Source organism: Dama dama, chromosome 4 (assembly GCF_033118175.1).
Source record: "Dama dama isolate Ldn47 chromosome 4, ASM3311817v1, whole genome shotgun sequence".
Classification (NCBI taxonomy): Eukaryota; Metazoa; Chordata; class Mammalia; order Artiodactyla; family Cervidae; genus Dama; species Dama dama.
The window spans coordinates 52223664-52246726 of NC_083684.1; the positions used below are offsets into that span (position 1 = coordinate 52223664).

At 36.7% G+C, this 23063-nt stretch overlaps 1 protein-coding gene across 6 annotated transcripts in view; it reads right to left on the reverse strand.

Moving 5' to 3' along the window:
• LOC133054275 (zinc finger protein 420) overlaps positions 1-23063 on the reverse strand; it is a 97776-nt gene that overhangs the window by 74400 nt on the left and 313 nt on the right. The window contains exons 2-4 of one of the 6 annotated variants that reach the window (XM_061139118.1): positions 21359-21409; positions 13806-13892; positions 12409-12535 (exon numbers count right to left, since the gene is read on the reverse strand). In XM_061139118.1, coding sequence (XP_060995101.1) covers positions 12409-12535; positions 13806-13814 — 136 coding nt within the window. In that variant the 5' untranslated portion in view covers positions 13815-13892; positions 21359-21409. Of the gene's footprint in view, positions 1-433; positions 3645-3727; positions 3813-6349; positions 6419-8903; positions 9043-12408; positions 12536-13805; positions 13893-21358; positions 21410-23063 lie in introns of those variants that run through there. The other 5 variants (XM_061139111.1, XM_061139114.1, XM_061139117.1 and 2 more) reach the window with 5 other exon arrangements.

Sequence of the window (23063 nt, forward strand, 5' to 3'; positions counted from 1 at the left end):
TATCCATAGGAAGTAACCTCAGTGTTTTTCAAATATGGTGTACTACTTACCTTTCACATCAGAACCTGATATATATTTAGTTTTATAAAACAATACCTATTCTGTTTTCTGTTCTATTCTACACTACACTATTTGTCATCTTTTTCCTCTCCACTCCACCTTCTCTCACACAGAATCAAAAACCACTAAACTGTTTTCATGCCACAGTAATGTGTTGCTGGGGCTTCCCTGCTGACTCAGTGGTAAAGAACCCACCTGCCAATGCAGGAGATGTGGGTCAGGAAGATCCCCTGGAAGTTCTATTAATTACAAATGGCCAATGAGTTCATCAATCATGCCTATTTAATGAAGCTTTCATGAAAAACCCTAACAGAAGGGATTCAGAGAGCTTCTGACTCAGTGAATACACTGAAGTGCTAAAAGAGTGGTATACCTGGAAAGGATATGGAAGCTCTGCAACTCTTCTCCATACCTTCCTAAGGTATAAGCCTTCCAGTTGGCGTTTTTTTTTTTTTTTTTTCCTGTAATGCAAGAGTATGAGTTAAACTTTGATTGTCAAGGCATTCATTTCAAGCATGTCTGGACCAATAAACATGCTGCCAGCCACACAACTAGGTAAAGAGGCAGGCTGAGTCAGGCTGCATCCCCACAGTAAGCTCCTTTGTTTTAGAGACCTTAGTTGATTTCAATAACTGACCATCTGGGCCACTTGTTTTTTATCTTCCCACGCTTTAGACTCCCAATTCCACCTTTTAAATTCACTAATGAATGGGCCTGTGAAATCCTCAACCCCAGTTAAAGCAGAACCCCAGGCTCACACGCATGCCTGTGTACTGGCTGGCTCTCTTTTTCTCTCCTGCATTCTCTCTTCCCTAACAACCTCGCTGTGTGGCCTCAGATGTGCTATGTAATTTCCAGGTCCTGTAAGTAAATAAACTTCTATTTTCTCAAAGTTTTCCTGATACATACTGCTGATACATACTTACTTGCAATCATTGTTAAGAACTACAAGGGCTGGTCTGGCCACAGTATTGATTATTGATAGGCTGATTACAACATAAACAGTAAAAACTAAGCATTTCTTTCATTTAGCTGCTCCTGAGTTGTATCCTTTATAATAAACTGCTAAGTGTCAATGTTTCTCTAAGATCTGTGAACCATTCTAGCAAATTATTGAACCTGAGATTTATAGCCACTGAGAAACCCTGATTTATAGCCAGTCAGTCAGAAGTACCTGTGACAACTTGGAACTTGGAATTGTCATCTGAAGTGGTGGTCAATCTTATTGGACTGAACCCTTAACTTGTGGTGTCTGTACTACTCTGCAGAGTTAGTGTCAGAACTGAGTTAACTGTAGAATACCCAGTTGGTGTCCACCAAGAACTAGAGGATTGCTTGGTATGGGAAAATTCACACATCTAGGATCAAAAGTGTTGTGTAAGTAGAAGGAAACAGTATCTTTCCCCCTTTTAGGACCTAATATTAACAGACAAGAAATAAAGACAGAGTAGACTGGAACATAAGATGGGTAGATGGGTAAAACCGATGACATGTTAACACATTACAATAAAATTAGAAATTACAAAAGCATGCAAAAAATATATAATGTAACTAAGATACTTCCATATGATTATCATAAAAGGAAAATGAAAGAAAACTAAAACTCACAATTTAAAACTAAATACCAAGAGCAACCTTGTGTGAAATCCCATGAGATTCAGCTAATGTACCACAGAAAACTTACAGCCTTAAATCGATTTATTAGAAAACAAGAAATAATTAAAAACAAGAGAATTAAGGTTCAACTCAAGAAGGAGAGAGGGAAATAAAACAATTAGTTATCTAAAAATCAATAAACAAGTAAACTAGAATGCAGAAAGAATAGAAATGGCTAGCAAAACAACAAGTTAATTATTTGCAAACACCAATACATGATACAAAACTTTGACGTGTAGGAAAAAAATCAGATTGGGCACAAATCCAAAACACTGGAAAAGAAAAGACCTTAACTCCCCCAAGTCCAAAGTGCTTATGACAAAAAAACCATATATAACTCAATAGTAAATTATAAAAGTAATGAAATGGATGAAAATAATTTTTAAAATGACCCATGAAGATAGAAAATCTGAATATACATCAATAACCACATTAGAATTTAAAATTTGAGTTCAATGTCTATGCTCCTAAAAGGCAGTAGATACTGATGACTGACAGTATTACTGGCAAGATTACATATAACTGTTTTTGAACGTATAAAAATAGAGAAATCCACCCAAGTCATTTTACAAAATTAAATGAACTCAGGTAACAAAACTGGGCAAAGAAAGCTCAGGAAAACCAATCCAATATCACAAACAAACACAGGTAAATTTTCAAAAGTAAAATATTAGCAACAGAGAATCTAGCTGTGTATTTAAGGACTAATACATCATTACATCATTATCAAATAAGGTTTATCCTACAAATGCAGAAATAGTTCAACATCAGAAAATGTATTTTAAGACTGTATTAGAAACTCTAAGACCAAATGGCTTTTCCTCAACCTAATTAAGGGTATTTACCAGACACCTACATAAACATATTTAATAGAAAATTTTTAAATTAAACATTAGAAGCACCCCCAATTAGTTCAAAAAACAAAAATAACTGTTTTCAAAATGTGATATACTCAAATACTCAGCTCCTTCTACTGGTTAGTTTTCTTTTAATGGTACATATAGAAAAGGATCATACATTATATGTGGAGAGCAAATTATCAACCTAGAAATCCAAAATGATCCACTGAAAAACTATTAGATATTTTTGTAAGGCTATTATCCATTTATAGAGATGAATATTTCACTCTATGTATGTGTATTTATATCTATGAATTTTTTCACAGAACAAAATATTCCTATTTATAATATGAACAAAATTTATGAAGTACTAGGGAAATTACTTACCAAGAAATGTGCAAGATCTTTTAAAAAGGCAATGAAACTTTACAGAGGACATAAAAAGAAAAGTAGATATAGTATGTTCAAAGGTAGAAGGACACAATACTGCAAGTATATGAACAGTGGTCAGATTTCACCAAAACACCAAGAAATGCTAGGTAATATATGACAAACATCCTTTTACAAGTATGCCACAGTTAAAAAAAAGTAAAGGAGATCCAAAGGGGGCAAAATGAAGAGATCATCAGAAGCCAGAGGTTAGCATGCTTTGAAGTCACAGCTACCCTCGGGACATCTGCTGACTTCACTTGCCTGTCTCTTAACGGTATGGAAAAAACCCAAGAAACAAAAAGGTCAAGGATTGGCACTGATTCTCTTCACAAAATCAGAACTGTCCAAGGCCTACAGAGAAAGGAAAGGAAAAAGATCCATCTGACCTCAAAGGAAAATGCCAAGGAACATTTTTATCTTGCCTTAGACTCTCTATGAAATGAAAAAATGCTATGGATAATTCATCATTACACAAGAGCCCCCATGCTTGCAAGAAACTGAAGAATTAGACTGGTTTCACAGGAACTGTAATTATTAAATGATACATGTAATATAAATGCTTGAAATACATGGAAATATAAAATCAAAACGAGAGGAAGAGAATATATAGAAGAAATGACAAGTAAGATCTAAAGGAGAGGGAAAATAACAAAGTTCTAGAAATAAAGAAAGAAAACAATATAATCAATTATATTAAGATCTTAAGAAAATATCTTAGAGAGAAAATACAGATTACTTACAAAAGGAACAACAATGAGACAGATGGCAGACTTCTCAAGAGCAACAACAGAAGCCAGAAGACAGTGGAATAATATCTTCAGAGTGCTGAGAAAAAAATAATTGTCAGTATAGAATTCTATACCCACTTAAATCATCAGGTAAAAATAAAGGTGAAGCAAAACTATAAATGAAGAGTATTTACTAATAATTGGTCTTGCCTAATGTATTTCATAATAAAAAAAACATATCCCAGTAGGAAGGTATGATGGAAGTGGAACAATGTGCAAATAAAAGGATAATCATGTGAATAAATCTACAACCAAATACTACCACAATAAAACAAAATTAATGCCCACTGTGGGGGGTTAAAGGAAACAACTAAAATATTCGTCAACAATAACATATCAGATAGGAAAGATTAATCAAAATGAAAGTATTCTAACATTCTTTATATTGTCCTGGGAGAAGGGAGATATTGTCACCTTTCTTAAGTATGTAATTGTTAAGTGACACAAACAATAATGGTAATGATTCAATGACCAAAATAGAAATACTCCCAAAATATTTAAACTCATGTAATCATAAGTATATGTGATTCAATTTTTTATCTACAAATTGACACATATTTTTATGTCATGATTATCCAGTGTTCATCAAAGTGTAGAAAAAGAGTACAGTCACACACTGCTGGTACAATCCTGATAAGAATTTTGTGAAAATGAAATGTGTATTTGACATAGACATGTCAATTTCACATCTTTTTATAAATTTCTACTCATTGCCACAGCAGCCATCAATGCATTTCAAGGTAGATAGCAAACACCCTCTTCCAACAACACAAGAGAAGACTCTACACATGGACATCACCAGATCGTAAACACCGAAATCAGATTGATTAAATTCTTTGCAGCCAAAGATGGAGAAGCTCTATACAGTGAGCAGAAACAAGACTGGGAGCTGACTGTGGCTCAGATCATGAACTCCTTATTGCCAAATTCAGACTTAAAGTGAAGAAAGTGGGGAAAACCACTAGACCATTCAGGTATGACCTAAATCAAATCCCTTATGATTATACAGTGGAAGTGAGAAATAGATTTAAGGGACTAGATCTGATAGACAGACTGCCTGATGAACTATGGATGGAGGTTCATGACATTGTACGGGAGACAGGGATCAAGACCATCCCCAAGAGAAAGAAATGCAAAAAAGCAAAATGGCTGTCTGAGGAGGCCTTACAAATAGCTGTGAAAAGAAGGGAAGCGAAAAGCAAAGGAGAAAAGGAAAGATATACTCATTTGAATGCAGAGTTCCAAATAGAAAGGAGAGATAAGAAAGCCTTCCTCAGCAATCAATGCAAACAAATAGAGAAAAACAACAGATTAGGAAAGACTAGAGAACTCTTCAAGAAAATTAGAGATACCAAGGGAACATTTCATGCAAAGATGGGCTCAATAAAGGACAGAAATGGTATGGACCTAACAGAAGCAGAAGATATTAAGAAGAGGTGGCAAGAATACACAGAAGGACTGTACAAAATAGATCTTCATGACCCAGACAATCACAATGGTGTGATCACTCACCTACAGCCAGATATCCTGGAATGTGAAGTCAAGTGGGCCTTGGGAAGTATCACTATGAACAAAGCTAGTGGAGGTGATGGAATTCCAGTTGAGCTATTTCAAGTCTTAAAAGATGATGCTGTGAAAGCACTGCACTCAATATGTCAGCAAATTTGGAAAAATTAGCAGTGGCCACAGGACTGGAAAAGGTCAATTTTCACTCCAATCCCAAAGAAAGGTAATGCCAAAGAATGCTCAAACTACTGCACAATTGCACTAATCTCACATGCTAGTAAAATAATGCTTAAAATTCTCCAAGCAAGGCTTCAACAATACGTGAACCGTGAACTTCCAGATGTTGAAGCTGGTTTTAGAAAAGGCAGAGGAACCAGATATCAAATTGCCAACATTTGTTGGATCATCGAAAAAGCAAGAGTTCCAGAAAAACTTCTATTTCTGCGTTATTGACTACGCCAAAGTCTTTGACTGTGTGGATCACAATAAACTGTGGAAAATTCTGAGAGATGGGAATACCAGACCACCTGAACTGTCTCTTGAGAAACCTGTATGCAGGTCAGGAAGCAACAGTTAGAACTGGACATGGAAGAACAGACTGGTTCCAAATAGGAAAAGGAGTATGTCAAGGCTGTAAATGGTCACCCTGCTTATTTAACTTATATGCAGTGTATATCACAAGAAATCCCGGGCTGGATGAAACAAGCTGGAATCAAGATTGCTGGGAGAAATATCAATAACCTCAAATATGCAGATGACACCACCTTATGGCAGAAAGTGAAGAACTAAAGAGCCTCTTGATGAACGTGAAACAGGAGAGTGAAAAAGTTGGCTTAAAGCTCAACATTCAGAAAACTAAGATCATGGCATCTGGTCCCATCACTTCATGGCAAATAGATGGGGGAACAGTGGAAACAGTGGCTGACTTTATTTTTTGGGGCTCCAAAATCACTGCAGATGGTGATTGCAGCCATGAAATTAAAAGATGCATGGTCCTTGGCAAAAGTTATGACCAACCTAGACAGCATATTCAAAGAAGGCACTGGCAACCCACTCCAGTACTCTTGCCTGGAAAATCCCATGGATGGAGGAGTCTGGTAGGCTGCAGTCCATGGGGTTGCACAGAGTCGGACATGACTGAAGCAACGCAGCAGCAGCAGCAGCAGCAGACAGCATATGAAAAAGCAGAGACATTACTTTATCAACAAAGGTCCATCTAGTCAAGGCTATGGTTTTTCCAGTAGTCATGTATGGATGTGACAGTTGGACAAGAAAGAAAGCTGAGGGCCGAAGAATGGATGCTTTTGAACTGTGGTGGTGGAAAAGACTCTTGCGAGTCCTTGGACGGCAAGGAGATCCAACCAGTCCATCCTAAAGGAAATCAGTCCTGGGTGCTCATTGGAAGGACTGATGTTGAAGCTGAGACTCCAATATTTTGGCCACCTTATGCGAAGAGCTGACTCATTTGAAAAGACCCTGATGCTGGGAAAGATTGAGGGCAGAAGGAGAAGGGGACGACAGAGGATGAGATGGTTGGATGGCATCACTGACTTGATGGACATGAGTTTTGGTAAACTCCAGGAGTTGGTGATAGACAGGGAGGCCTGGTGTGCTGAGGTTCGTGGGATTGCAGAGTCAGACACAACTGAGCAACTGAACTGAACTGAACAATCCTTTATATGTGTGATTTTTAGCTTGTTGGCCCTGAAATCCTATGTATGAGAGTGAGGCATATAGTTTATTACAAGACCTCTGCAAAGCAGTATGCAAACCAAATATTATATGTGGAAAGAATAACTATGTTTTATTATTAATTAAAACAATTAATATCTAGTAAAATATTTAACCTTCCATTAAAATGTATAATTTTTCAAATATTACAATTACTGAAAACTACAAAACTGCATCTGCATTAAAATGAATAAAGTGCATGTGATAAAAAATTAAAGATAACCAGTAAGAGCATATAAATGGTATATGTCTTCCAAACTAAAGAAGGGAAGAAATGGACTTAAAAAAATAACTCTACCCATCCCAATTAAGGAAAGATTTTAAAAGGAATCAAAGAAGATCAAGAGAGTAAGCCAAGGGAATTCCCTGGTGGTCCAGTGGTTAAGACTCTGTGCTCTCACTGTAGAAGGCACAGGTTTAATCCCTGCTGGGAAACTAAGATCTTGCATGCCACACACTCAAAAAAAAAAAGAAAGAGTAAACCAAAACCATTAAAACAGGAGAGAAATAAATCCAAACATATTCATATTGACATTAACACTTAAATATAAAAAATAAATTCTCAGATAATATCATATTACAGTAGTTACCAAACATGTCAGAACATTTATTTGAACAACCTAAGGAACCTTCAAAAAATAATATCAGTGTCCTGTACTCATTGATTTAATTGGTCTGGGGTGTGGCTTGGGACCTGAAATTTTAAAAGGACCCCTGCTATTTCCAAAGTGTATATAAGTTTGGAAATAATTTCTATATATTTTTCCAAAGTGGTTATGCCAATTGATACCAACATCAGTAAGGTATAGAACTCTTAAAAGAAACAGATCTACTAATGTATAATTCATATACCTACAGTTCATTCATTTAGCATACATGCAACTCAACAGTTTTTACTATATTCACAGAGTTGTGTGTGCAACAATCATCACAATCAAATTTTATAACATTTTTGTCACTTCAACAAGAAACCCCATATTGATTAGCAGCCATTTTCAACTTCCCCATTTTCATTTTTCTATCCACCCTCACCTCCCAGCCCCCACCCCAGTGCTGGGCAACCACTAGTACACTTTCTTTCTCTATGGATTTGTCTACTGTGGATATTTCATGTAACTGGAATCATATAAATAGTCTTTGTGTCTGGCTTCTTACATTTAGCATGTTTTCAAGGTTCATCCATGTTGTATGTATCACAACTTCATTCTTTTTTAATTGCTGACTAATATTCCATTATAAGGGTATATCAGTTTTATTCATCCATTCAGCTGACAGACATTTGGGTCACTTCCATTTTTTTGCTATTGTGAATAATGAGGTATATAATACTTCTGCCTTAAATAGTTGTAAACACTTGACACTGTCATACTTCTTAATTTTTGCCAATCTAGTGTGTGTGAAACAATTATCTCACTGGTTTTAATTTGCATTTCCAGACTGCTAATGAGGTTAAAGTTTTTCATGATTATTGGCTATATGCATTCCCTTTTCCTTGAACTGTTTATAAATGTCTTTTACCTTTTTCTTAACCATCTATAGAAGATTTTTATATTCCACATACTAATTTAATTCTTCTGAATATGCATTGCAAGTATCTTCACCAAATTCAAGGCTTATCTTTTATGTCTTTTTATAAAGAGAATAATTTCCATGCAGTCAAATTATCAATCTTAGAATGATTATTAATATTTTTTAAAAGAACTAAACAGAACCTTTAGAGTTTTCCTCCAAATCTGTTCCTTTATAAAAACCTTTTATTGCTTGTCATTTTTGTGATTCAGTTTATTTCTTCAAATATTTCACCACTAGTTTGTACTTACATTTAAAAATTCCAATATGTGAAATCATTTGCCACAGAATCTGTTGTTTCCTTAGATTATCTATCACTCACCTGTGACCTGTTTCCTTGTGAGTTTGATGATATTTGTGAGCTCATCTTTTGTTGATCTTAATTTGTGAGAATTTTAAAGCCCTCTTACTTTGCTTCAGAGACAATATGCATTTGCTTCGGCCAGGATTCAGAGGGCATCACCTTAGAGAATAAAATGTCAACTCTTTTTTTTCTATTCTTTAACTATATTTCTTATTACTCTGTCATTCACTTTTCTTTAGATAAAATGTTTTCCTATTCTTCCTACAAAGTTAATGCCCACCCCAAGCCCTTTACAGTTACTATTAATACTCCGTCTACCTGGAATACTGTTCCCCCTGACTCATGCCCTTATTTAGGTAAAGTCTTTCTTCAAATACTACTTTCTTAGAGAGATTTTTCCAAAATCTACCTAAAATAATGCACCCCTCCATTTGCCATTTAGTTATTTGCCTATTCTACTTTACCATTATTCATACTCTTTATTGCTACCTGCAATTGCTATATTTATTAAATAAATATATGTACACATACATATACACACATACTTTTGTTTCCTTATTTTCTTGTATTTCTCCCACAAGAATGTAAGTTTCAGCAGAATAGGATCCTTGTTTAGATCATTATTTCTCCAGTGCCTACTACAGTCATTGGCAGAGAATAGTCTTCCCAATAAATAAATAAATTTTGAATAAACAAACATATTTTTTAAAATGGAGACAATAAATCTAAATACAAAAAAGTCTGGAAAGTAACTGACCCTCAAATTTATATAAAAGGGTTGTTATGGGGCGGGGAAAGGGGAGGGAAGAGGCAAGAGACAATTATATGCTAGTGACTTGAACAGTCCAAGGACCAAAGTCATTATTTAGGTAGGAAAATCACTTATTAAAGTTCTCATTGAAAATAAAATAAAATAAAGTTCTCATTGATATAGGCTCTGTTCCTTATTTTGTTATGGGAAAAAAATCAACTTTCTTTGACAATCACAGGTTCTTCCTGAGCTAATTTCCAATAAAAGGCAGTTCTAGCATATTCGTTCTTTGTAAAATACACAGTTCTTAAAATATGATATTCAACTACAGAACACAAATAAGAGAATTTTTTTGTAATGGACTGTGTTCACTTGAATAATTAGTAAAATGCATTGATCCTCTGTCTCACTATATTAATTATAAGCTCTTCTGTTGTCAGAAAAACCATACATTTCTGCACCTATTTAAAAAACAGTTATTAAAAAATAGTTGCTTTGAAAGATCTAAATTGTAACAATGAATCATAGCTTGCTTTTTTCTGGCAATACTGCAAGTGTCCCAGAATTCATTTTTCTCCCCTAATCATCAAGGAAGACAGAAGGAAGATAAGCAATTGTATTTAAAGGATAGAGGAGATAAATGTGCCCAATGAAACTATGGATGGAGGTTCACAACACCATACAGGAGACAGGGATCTAGAGCACCCCAAGAAAAAGAAATGCAAAAAGGCAAAATGGCTGTCTGAGGAGGCCTTACAGATAGCCGTGAAAAGAGAAGTGAAAAGCAAAGGAGAAAAGGAAACATATACTCATTTGAATGCAGAGTTCCAAAGAACAGAAGGGAGAGATAAGAAAGTCTTCCTCAGCGATCAATGCAAAGAAATAGAGGGAAACAACAGAATGGGAAAGGCTAGAGATCTCTTCAAGAAAATTAGAGATACCAAGGGAACATTTCATGCAAAGATGGGCTCAATAAAGGACAGAAATGGTATGGACCTAACAGAAGCAGAAGATATTAAGAAGAGGTGGCAAGAATACACAGGACTATACAAAAAAGATCTTCATGACCCAGATAATCATGATGGTGTGATCACCTAGAGCCAAACATCCTGGAATATGAAGTCAAGTGGGCCTTAGGAAGCATCACTACAAACAAAGCTAGTGGAGGTGATGGAATTCCAGTTGAGCTATTTCAAATCCTGAAAGATGATACTGTGAAAGTGCTGCACTCAATATGTCAGCAAATTTGGAAAACTCAGCAATGGCCACAGGACTGGAAAAGGTCAGTTTTCATTCCAGTCCCAAAGAAAGGCAATGCCAAAGAATGATCAAACTACCACACAATTACACTCATCTCACACGCTAGTAAAGTAATGCTCAAAATTCTCCAAGCCAGGCTTCAACAATATGTGAACCATGAACTTCCCGATGTTCAAGCTGGATTTAGAAAAGGCAGAGGAACCAGAGATCAAATCGCCAACATCCACTGGATCATCAAAAAAGCAACAGGGTTCCAGAAAAATATCTATTTCTGCATTATTGACTATGCCAAAGCCTTTGACTGTGTGGATTACCACAAACTGTGGAAAATTCTGAGAGATGGGAATCCCAGGCCACCTGACCTGCCTCTTGAGAAACCTGTATGCAGGTCAGGAAGCAACAGTTAGAACTGGACATGGAAGAACAGACTGGTTCCAAATCGGGAAAGGAGTACGTCAAAGCTGTATATCGTCATCCTGCTTATTTAACTTATATGCAGAGTACATCATGAGAAATGCTGGGCTAGTTGAAGCACAAGCTGGAATCAAGATTGCCGGGAGAAATATCAATAACCTCAGATATGCAGGTAACACCACCCTTATGGTAGAAAGCAAAGAAGAACTAAAGAGCCTCTTGATGAATGTGAAACAGGAGAGTGAAAAAGTTGGCTTAAAGCTCAACATTCAGAAAACTAAGATCATGGCATCCGGTCCCATCACTTCATGGCAAATAGATAGGGGAATAGTGGAAACAGTGGCTGACTTTATTTTTGGGGGCTCCAAAACCACTGCAGATGGTGACTGCAGCCATGAAATTAAAAGACGCATGCTCCTTGGAAGAAAAGTTATGACCAACCAAAACAGCATATTAAAAAGAAGAGACATTATTTTCCAACAAAGGTCCGTCTAGTCAAGGCTATGGTTTTTCCAGTAGTCATGTATGGATGTGAGAGTTGGACAAGAAAGAAAGCTGAGGGCCGAAGAATGGATGCTTTTGAACTGCGATGGTGGAGAAGACTCTTGAGAGTCCTTGGACTGCAAGGAGGTCCAACCAGTCCATCCTAAAGGAAATCAGTCCTGAATATTCATTGGAAAGACTGATGCTGAAGCTGAAATTCCAACACTTTGGCCATCTGATGCGAAGAGCTGACTCATTTGAAAAGACTCTGATGCTGGTAAAGATTGAAGGCGGGAGGAGAAGGGGATAACAGAGGATGAGATGGTTTGATGGCATCACCGATATGATGGACATGAGTTTGAGTAAACTCCAAGAGTTGGTGATGGACAGGGAGGCCTGATGTGCTACAGTCCATGGGGTCACAAAGTGTTGGACATGACTGAGTGACTAAACTGAACTGAATGAAACTATCCAATCTACTTCTAGCAATTTAAAACTATTCCTTTGAGAATAATACAAAATGCAGTTAATTACTTAAAAACAACCTTGAAATAATGGAAACGAAAGCAGCCATTCCAAAGATAGATCCTGAAATACTAGGGCAGATATTCTTACCTAGTGACACCAAGTTACTGTAGTTCTCCAACATCACATCTCTATACAAATCCCTTTGAGCTGAGTCCAGGCAATCCCACTCTTCCTGAGAGAAGTCAATGGCAACATCCCTGAACATCACTGATCTCTGAAACAGAAACATAATAGTAGTTGTGAAAAAAAAGAAAACACTTTTTTTAATGGAAGGGGAGATGACAGAGAGCTCTCTACAAAGAAGGGAACAGAGCAATTTGGCTGGGCAGTCTTTTACATGGATGAGACACTAAACAAATTGGTGCTTCTCAAGTTTCTTTTTATGCTTGTTGCTTTAGATAAGAGTATCTATCAAAAAAAAAAAAAAGAGTATCTATCTATGTTGCTGCATATAGAATATCTCATTATACACATAAATCTGGAAATTCAAAGAAATAACACACAAAGTACCCTGTTCAACATGTATCTTATATACCATACATGCTCAATAAATGCAAGTTTCTCTTTCTTCTCCACGTAAGAAGGAAAAACATTTGGTAAATTTTTCTATAAAATCTTATAAAATCTCCATAAGATTTGTAAAGAATGAGATAATTTACTAAAACCTCAGGTTCATTATATTAATATCAGAATATTACATCATAAGCATTTGCCTATTACCAACAATTTAATAAATACTTAAAATAGGCTGTACAATAGCTCCATATAAAGAATATATCTGACTTAGTAAGTGTGCATCATTAAACACTTTAGGTTATATAAAAACCTCGTAAGCATTTCTTACTTTTGGGAGTTTATAAGTCTCAACAGCATCATCATATGAATAATGATCTTTCTTGTTAGTATTCATCACTTAAAAAACACCTTTTTCCTTATTCTAAGCAACAGAAAGGTGGTGGTACAGATAATCTCAACTTACACATTCAAGATTAGCCCAACATGCTCAATCTCAAAATGATCCATGTTATTGGTACTGGTCAATCATGGATTCCCAGTAGATGCCTGATCCCTCTGTATTCAATCCCTAATCATGCTGTTAATCTTAAAAGCTCACAAAGCATGAGGTCTTGCTAAATACAGACACTAAGCCTAGTCAAGAGCAAATCCTACCTTTTCTAACCAGGAAACTTAGGTCTAAGAATTTCAAAGTTTTCTCCTGTGTGGTGTGTAAACATCTGTGTCTCTGCCTTTGTTATATCAGTGCTCCCAGGCAAAGATGCTCATTGGATTTTTGCTTAAGTATGTGAGTATAAAGTAGACTGGAAAGGCACACTTAGGGAAAATACTATCACTTATAACAATGGAACAAACAGGAAAGCACATTCCTGAGTGGGGTGAGTCAGGAAGGACCTTTTCAGAATAAGCAATGCAAACATGCACATACTCTGTAAAAAAGTGATTATTTAAAGAGGGTACTGGTTTACCTGAGCCATGGTTTTTACAGCTGCGAGACATGGTTGATCATCTTCTAGATTCCTATTTCAGAGAAGCACAGTCTGGAAAAGGTAGTGCTGGGGAGGAAAAAACAAAACCATGAGCCCATGCTTTGTACAAAGCTCCATATGGATAAGTCAGAGTTATCTTTGTTGTTTTCCTCTTCCTGTCTCTTTCTACTATCCACAAAATACACACTAAGCAGGGGAGATACAGGTAGGTGATGGCTCTTACCCTGGTCAAACTCAACACTCTCTCAATATACAAAAGAAAATATTTACAACTTCTCTGTTTCTAAAATGAAATTTGTAGGCAATAAGACGCATTTATATACAGTATAGGAAATGGCAACCCACTCTAGTACTCTTGCCTGGAAAATCCCATGGACAGAGAAGCCTGGTAGGTTACAGTCCATGGGGTCGCAAAGACTTGGACACAAGTGAGCGACTTCACTCACCCGTACCAAAAATAGAGATAATGCCCACCTGTTACATTTTAATATGTTAATGATCATACACAACAACACAGAAGGCACAAACAGTTAAATACTTATGCTTACAACCACAGAAAACATTTTGTTGACATCGTTTATTTATAGCTGACATTTTAAAATAAAGGCCATATGTGTGTGTGTGTGTCTGGGTCTGTAGAATCAAGGAAATACATTAACTACAAATAGAGACTTCTACAAGTATGTGATAATTGGCAAGTCAAACATCACAAGCAGTGTTGCCACCAGTGCTGTAACTTTTAAAAATGGTTTTTTAAAACTCAGTAAATTTCTGAATAAAACAAAGTACAATCTTTTATCAATCAAACTATGATAGCATTCCTGGAAGATTTAGCTAATAGTAAAACTATGCAATTAATAGTAAAAGAGAAATGTTGAACAATTTGAAAAGTATGTGAGAGGTTCTAGACCCAAATAATAATAAACACATTCCACCCCGCCCTCAGCTGTGGTCCTCATTTTGCAGGTCACTGAACAATTTTTTTTGTTGTGCACTGCAGGACATCTAGATCCGAAGTTGGGCAAACTAATGCCTGCCAACTATTTCTTAAAATAAAGCTTTACTGAAACACATCTATACTCTATACTCATTCATTTATATACTGTCTTTGGTGACTTCCACACTATAATGGCAGAGTTGAGAGCTGCAAGAAACCGTATGGCCCACAAAGCCTAAAATATGTACTGTCTAGCCCCATACAGAAAAGCTGTCAAACCTATGATGTAGATTCATGGTTTGCTCCAGTCTTTCAAAAGCCAGAAGCCTTCACCCTCAGTCCAGTTATCTTAACACTGACAAGCACCCAGTTATATTTCTAAAATATCCCTGCAGAAAAGTCACTGCCTCTATGGAGAATCACTGATACAGGTGCTCAACAAATAATTAGAAACTCCACTTCTTCCAGCTGCAATAGGTAACTGTGCCCATCATAACAATAAAAGAGAATTCTGGTGAAATGAAAATCACAATTAAAAATTCATCACAGAGCTAAAGACACAAATTTAAGTGAACTAATTAAACTCCAAAAAGTGCCAAGTTTTTCTTAAAAGACATATGTGGATGCTCCCATTCCTGGCAGGTTTAAACTAAATTTTGCTTAACTTAAAGGTAAATAATCCAATTATTTCAATAAAAGGACAATATCAAAACAAGACAAAAAGCAAATTCCAACTATATGCTATCTATAAGAAACACACTTTAAATACAAAGACACAGACAGGTTAAAAGTTAAATGGAGAAATATATATCATACAAATGCTAAGCATAAGAAAGCTTGTGTACTCATATTAATATAAGGCAAAATAGATTTCAAGACAAAGAGTAATACTAGAAATAAATTTATCAAGAAAACATAGCCATCCTAAATGTGTAGAGAGTTAACAAAAAAATATCAAATACTGAAAGCAAACTTGACAGAACTAAAAGAAGGAATAGACAAATCCACAATCAGATTTGGAAATTTTAACATCTCTCAGTAACTGATACAACAAAGATTTTTAAAAATTAGTAACAATATAGAAGATTTATTCAAAACTATCAGGCACTGTGATACAATTGCTATCATACCCAACTGTCAAGAACATCACACTCAACTGTCAAAAGCTGAGATGTACTAGAGCGAGCTGAGCTGCCAGTTGTTAGAAAAGCTGAGGAAGACAACAGCCAAAATAAAGTACCAGTCAAGCCTTTAATCTTTAATCACTTATTAATCAGCTAGTATAAGCAAGAGGCTAACCAAGAGAAAGTGCTGACTCCCCTACTGTTGTATTGAGTACCAAGTCACAGTGGAGAAAAAGTATCAAGGTTTGCCTCCATATCCATGATACGGAACTCTTGGCAGAGGTGCCTGATAAAGAGGTACTGAAGGACTTCCCTGGTGGTACAGTGGATAAAAATCTGCCTGCCCATGCACAGGACAAAGGTTCAATCCCTGGTCTGGGAAGGTTCCCACATGCCACAGAGCAACTAAGCACAGCGCCACAACTAAAGCTCTCTGCAAGTAGAGAAAACCTGTGCACAGCAACAATCAAATACATAATGTAAATGTATTCTTTAAAAAGAGAGAGAGATTATAATGGAGGCACTTGGGTTAGACAGGCAGGTGTGTTTAAGAGCATGACTGGCGAGGGGGCCTGAGTCCTGGACTGCAACTCCCTTAGGATAACCACAACCAAAGTACTAAAAATATTTTAAGTTTTGAGTCATTCAGAGTATATTTTCTGGTCTTGGTTCACACACAATTAAATCAGAAACAACAATAAGAGTTCTAGTAGAAACTCCAAATATTTGCAAACTAAACACACTTTTAAATAACCCATAGAAGAAATCACAGGAAATTAGAAAATAGACTGAACTGAATGACTATGAAAACACAACTTATTGGAACTTCCCTGGAAGGCCGGTGGTTAGGAGTCCATGGTTCTCTTGCAGGGGGCATGGGTTCAATCTCAGGTCAGGGAATTAAGATTCCATAAGCTGCAACTTACCAAATTTTGTGGGCTGTAGCAAAACCAGTATTTAAAGGAAAATTTATAGCTTTAAATGATAGGTAAAAAGGGAGGTATACCATCAGTGATTTAGGTTCCCATGTTCAGGAGCTGGCCAAAGAACAAATGAAGCTCAAAGTAAGAGGAAAAGAAATAAAGAAATAAACACAAAATCCACAATGGATTTAAAATGGATCCATTAAAATCCAAAATGGATTAATAGGGAATCAACAAAGTAAAAAATGTTTTCTTTCAAAAGATTAATACAATTGATAAGCTTCTAGCAAGTCTATGGAGAAAAAGAAATTACCAATATGGAGAATACACTACAGACTTCATAGGCATTAAAAGGATAATGTACCTCTATGCCAATAAACTTGACAATATGAATAATATGGACAAATACCTTAAAAGACAAATTATTAAAAGTCACACAAGAAGAAACAAAAAATAAACTGCCTCACATATATTACAGAAATTGAATTTTCAGTAAAACAAAACAAAACACCCTGTCTACAGAGAGGACCCAGATGGCCACCAGTAAATTTTACCAACATTTAAGGCTGATATAGTACTATTCTTTCATAAACTTTTTCAGAAAGTAGGAAAAAGAGTAAACATTCTTTTTTATATTTTTAGGCAAAAAACCCATAATACCAAACCTGACAAAAATATTACAAGAAAAAAAATTATAATTCAATATCTCTCATTAACACAGACACACGATAAATTGTAAGGTAATATCAAATAGACTTCATTTGACTTTGGAACTGTGTTTCATATAAGACAAAATTAAATCAAACTGGAAAAAAAAATCCCTAAGAACCAAAAGCTAATTGAAACAAACTTATCTGTTCATAATACTAGCATGCTAAACACAGAAAGGAAGTGTTTATTTCAAGGAACTTTAAAATGTATACATTTGACATTAGATTCCAAGTGCAATATAACCTACAGATGAAATAACTATAAACTGTTTTTCAGCAGCTATACTGTTATTAATGATATTGGCATTGTTATTACTAAAACATTCACATTCTGAAATAATTATATCAGGTACACATATATTAATGAGAATGAAGCAAATATGTGATTAGCTTAATGTTATTAAGAATAAAGATTTCTAGAGTACAAAAAGAGATACAAATGTAAAAATTAAGAAAAACTATAACCTTTAAATTCATTGGAAATATCAGTATAAACTCAGGATCTATTTTTCTCCTTTTAAAAAATACATATGTAACCAGCTCTATAAAAACCTACAAGCAATAACAACCAGAAGCAAGGAAAACTATTATCCTAACTGTGGCTTATTAAAAGTTTACCACTAAAAGGAACCACAGCTCCATACAGAAGTGGCTGATTTCATACTTAACACAGGAAAATGTATTAGATGGGCCGAGAACATCTTGTTACACCAGAAAGTTTGGCATCTACCAAAGACTCCAAAAGCCATCATAAGGAATTCAAAAGGAGCCAAATCAGAAGTAGTAAAGAGGATCCCACTAATAAAAGATAATTTAAGTTTTAATAAGAATAACTGCTATAGACTGAACATACCAAACATATTTGCATCGACAAGTTCTTAATGGTAATTTAAAGGAAAAATATAGGATAAATTTTGAAAGATACTGAAAAATAATGAGATGTAAAATCAAGCTTTCATCCTACTTTTTTTCTGCCGTATTTTAGTTCTTCCACCAGGGACTAACCCTGGGCTTGGGCAGTGAGATCACCAAGTGCTAACCACTGGACCACCAGGGAATTCCCTATTCTACTTTTTTTGCATAAGCTATACTTCAGAGTAACTAAGACACTGATGACAGGATGGTTCCCTTTGTAGAAGTATCCCAGCTAATAAATGCAGAAGAAATGATAGAATTAAATAATATTCTATGACTTCTGAAAACATAATGGATTCTAAAGGAAAGATTATCAGTGGCTGCTAACATCATATAAAGGAAAACAACCAAATGTTATTCACTACTTCAGATACATACAAACACATACACTTATATATATATATCACTTGAGAGAAAAGTAGAATAAAGGTAAGTCCAGGGAGTTATCTACAGAGGGAAGAAACAAGGTGAAAGGGACAGGAACGGATGCTAGACTTCTCTAAATTCACCTTGTTCTACAGTTTTGATTTTAGAAATATGTAAATATTTTATGTGATTTTAAAACAAAATTAAATCAAAGTGGTGGGAAGATAATCCCTAAAAGTAGAAAGCAAGGTGAAACAAAGGAGCCTGTGTCTCTCAAGTTGATGGTTTACCTATAAGAAAGGTGTTATTATAGGTGACTTTAAAAACACAGAATTTGATTATAGATCCTTTAGTGGGTTATGTCCTGTTGAACTACATGAAGTCTGGGCTGTTTTCTGTATTTATAAGATTAGTGAAAATGTTGACCTTGTTATTTTGAAACTCTTCCTCTCAATCCAAAAGGAAGCAGAAAAAAATGGAAAAAGAACGAACAGATGGAACAAATATAAATGGCAAGATGACAGAGTTGACCCAAACTACCAATAACCACACTAACTACAAATAGGAAAAACACTCCAATTAAAAGATGGCTATTGTTAAACTGGATAAAAACACAAGATCCGACTAACTGCTGCCTACAAGAAATGCACTTTATCAGAACACAAATAGGTTAAAAGTACAGAAAAAGACTGGACCTTAAATAAAGTTGAGGCCAAAGAATTGATGCCTTTGGGGAACTGTGCTGGAGAAGACTCTTGAGAGTCCCTTGGACTGCAAATAGATCAAACTAGTCTATCCTAAGGAAATCAATCATGAATATTCATTGGAAGGACTGACGCTGAAGTTCCGATACTTTGGCCACCTGATGTCAAGAGCCAACTCACTGGAAAAGATCCTAATGCTGGGACAGATCGAAGGCAAAAGGAGAAGCGGGCGGCAGAGGACGAGATGGCTAGATAGCATAACCAGTTCAATGGACATGAATCTGAGCAAACTCCAGGAGATAGCGAAGGACAGGGAGGCCTAGCATGCTACAGTCCATGGGGTCACAAAGACTCAGACACAACTTAGTACCTGAACAATAATAACATAGAAAAAGATATACCATGCTAACATTAATGAAAAAAAGCTGAAGTGGCTATATTAAATATCAGATAAATTAAATGTTCAGAGCAAAGAATATTACCAGAGGAAACCATTTCAGAATGATAAAGGGGTCAATTCAACATCTGGACATACAGTCTGAAATATTTATGTAACTAATAATAGAGCTTCCAAATATATGAAGCATAAACTGATAGAAATTACAGAGAAAGAGGTAAATCCAACTCACTCAATAAGAGTACAGAAGATTTAAGGGGGCTTCCCTGGTGGCTCAGGGGTAAAGAATCTACCTGCAATGCAGGAGATGTGGGTTTGATCCCTGGGTTGGGAAGATCCCCTGGAGGAGGACATGGCAACCCACTCCAGTATTCTTGCCTGGAGAATCCCATGGACAGAGGAGCCTGACAGGCTCTAGTCCACAGGGTTGCAAAGAGTTGGACACAACTGAAGCGACAGAGTATAGCACATAGAAGATTTAAACACTACCAATCCATCTGTCTCAGCAAGTATTAATAGAACATTACGCCCAACAGTGGCAGAATACAGTTTTTTCAGTGCACACCAAACATTTATAGGAGAGCCCACACGTTCTGGGTCATAAAATAAATTTTCATAAATTTAAAACGACTCAAGTCATATGAACTATATTCTCTGAACATAATGGAATGAAATTAGAAATCAGTAGCAGAAAAACATCTGGAAGATCCTTAAAATGTTTAAAAACTAAATAAAGTGTTGTTAAATAACCTATACGACAAAGAAGAAAAAAGGCAAATTAGGAGGGATTGTGAACTGAAGGCAGAATAACTGAAATAAGATTACCAAGTGATAACTTTTAAGGTGGGCATATGATAGTTCATTACACTTTTGTGTATCTCTGAAAAATAACAAAAAAAGTTAAAAAAGAATGCTGCTATGTCAGAAATAGCACAACAGAGCTCTTCCTTTTTAAATTTATGGATCTCAAGGCCCTTCTTCCTCAATTTAACCACTTTTGGAAAGCATCCACAGAGAAGGCAATGGCGCCCCACTCCAGTACTCTTGCCTGGAAAATCCCATGGACGGAGGAGCCTAGTAGGCTGCAGTCCATGGGGTCCCAAAGAGTTGGACACAACTGAGCGACTTCACTTTCACTTTTCACTTTAATGCTTTGGAGAAGGAAATGGCAACCCACTCCAATGTTCTTGCCTGGAGAATTCCAGGGACGGGGGAGCCTGGTGGGCTGCCGTCTATGGGGTCGCACAGAGTCAGACACGACTGAAGTGACTTAGCAGCAACAGGAAGCATCCATTATAATTAACTGCACATATATTCCTTGCTCCCAGTCTACAGAAAATTGCCTGGCCTCTCCATCATTTGAGAAGGCTTAGGTGGGACATTTCAAAAAGAAAAGATTCTTACGTCCTGGAAAAACAAAATCATTTCATGAAACAAAGAGGAAACATATACACACCTTGAAGCTTGCTTCTGACTGTACAACAGTCATTCTTCCTTCCTCTGGGTGCTACTCTCAGAGGGGAAAAAAAAAGAACCATGAGATACTGGGCCTTTCTGAGGGTATACTCTAAATTAGAACCCCCACCCCATTACTACCTCTCATTTAATATAGAGGACAATCTGAAGGAGACTAGAACAGTTCTGCACTTTATGGGCCAAGATCGCAGCCATCTTGGGCTAGAATCTGTTTCTGAATTCAAAGCTGTCTGTTGGAGACAAGAGTGCTGCAGTGGAGTGTACAGTTTCCCAAGTCTCTGACTGACTCTTCTAGCACACCCTCTGGAAGTATTCCCACTCCTGGAATTCCATTACATTTCCCAGTGACCTGTCTTGAAGGTGCCATCAGTTCTAAAATTCTCATCTCAAGGCCAGATCTGTGCTTTAGAAATAACTAATATTCTTAAATCAGGAGTTCAAATTTCTGACTTATTCCTTCCTGGCATTTTTCTGCATTCAAAACCCTGAAGGTTATCAGGTGAGAGGGCATCAGCAAGCAGTAGGGAAGTTACATCTTAAATCCCACAGCAAACTAAGGATAAATATGCAAAATGAAGCGCCACAGCCAATGTGTGAAAAAGAGGGGAAATGAATCACTGTGATCAAAAGAGAAAGAAGTCATCCTCAGAGGACCACATGGGATTTTTTTTTTTTAATATTTATTTATTTGGCTGTTCCAGGTCTTAGTTGCAGCATGAAGGATCTTTAGTTGCAGCATGTGGGATCTAATCCCCCAACCAGGGATGAAACCCAGGACCCCTGGATGGGAAGCAAGGAGTCTTAGTTATTGGATCACCAGGGAGGTACCCACATGGGATTCTTGATCCATAGGCAGACTCAGCCCCAGAATGAATCCAGAAATACCAAGAAGCAATTTTACCTCTGTACCCAGCTAAACTTCCATAAGGTCACAGGCTATGAAACATACAAATGACTTACAGAGTCACACACAATCATATTTCCACAGTCTCACAGCCAGTCACAATCACCAAGTTAACGCTACATTGTCTGACCATCTAGTCTGAAAATCCAATCCTACACCGAACATACACATCACTCAAGCACATACAAGCACCCTGCTGGGGACACACACAGCCCAAAACAACCTTTCACAACAGCACTTACTCTTTTCACTGTCATTCAATCAGATAGTCAAAAAACACAAGCAAGTACCAGTTCGAGGAAATAAGCAATCACAAACGTCGTGTTACAGAAACACTATCATAACACCTCAAAGTCACAGGCAAACCCCAGTAACACACACACAACCTCAAAGTAACACAAGCACTTCCAAACAGCCTGTCACAACAACACTGTCGCACACCGCAGTCTTGAACAAACGGTCCACACACAATTATACTGTCACATAAGCACATTTCCACTCAGGTAAGCACGCGGTCAGGAACACAGTCAAAGCAGAACTACCACATCCTCAGAGTCACAAACAGCTCACACTCACACAAACCCTTACACACAAAACCACAGTAGTACACGCCCATTCGCCGATACGGTAACCAATACCAGGTTGCCTGTCGCGGGTGCGCGCGCGCGCGTACACACACACACACACACACACACACACACACACACCAGCAGGAGACACGGCCACACACATTAATTCCAGTGACGCTTCCTCGGAGCGTTTCCGCCCTGGCGTTCCGGAC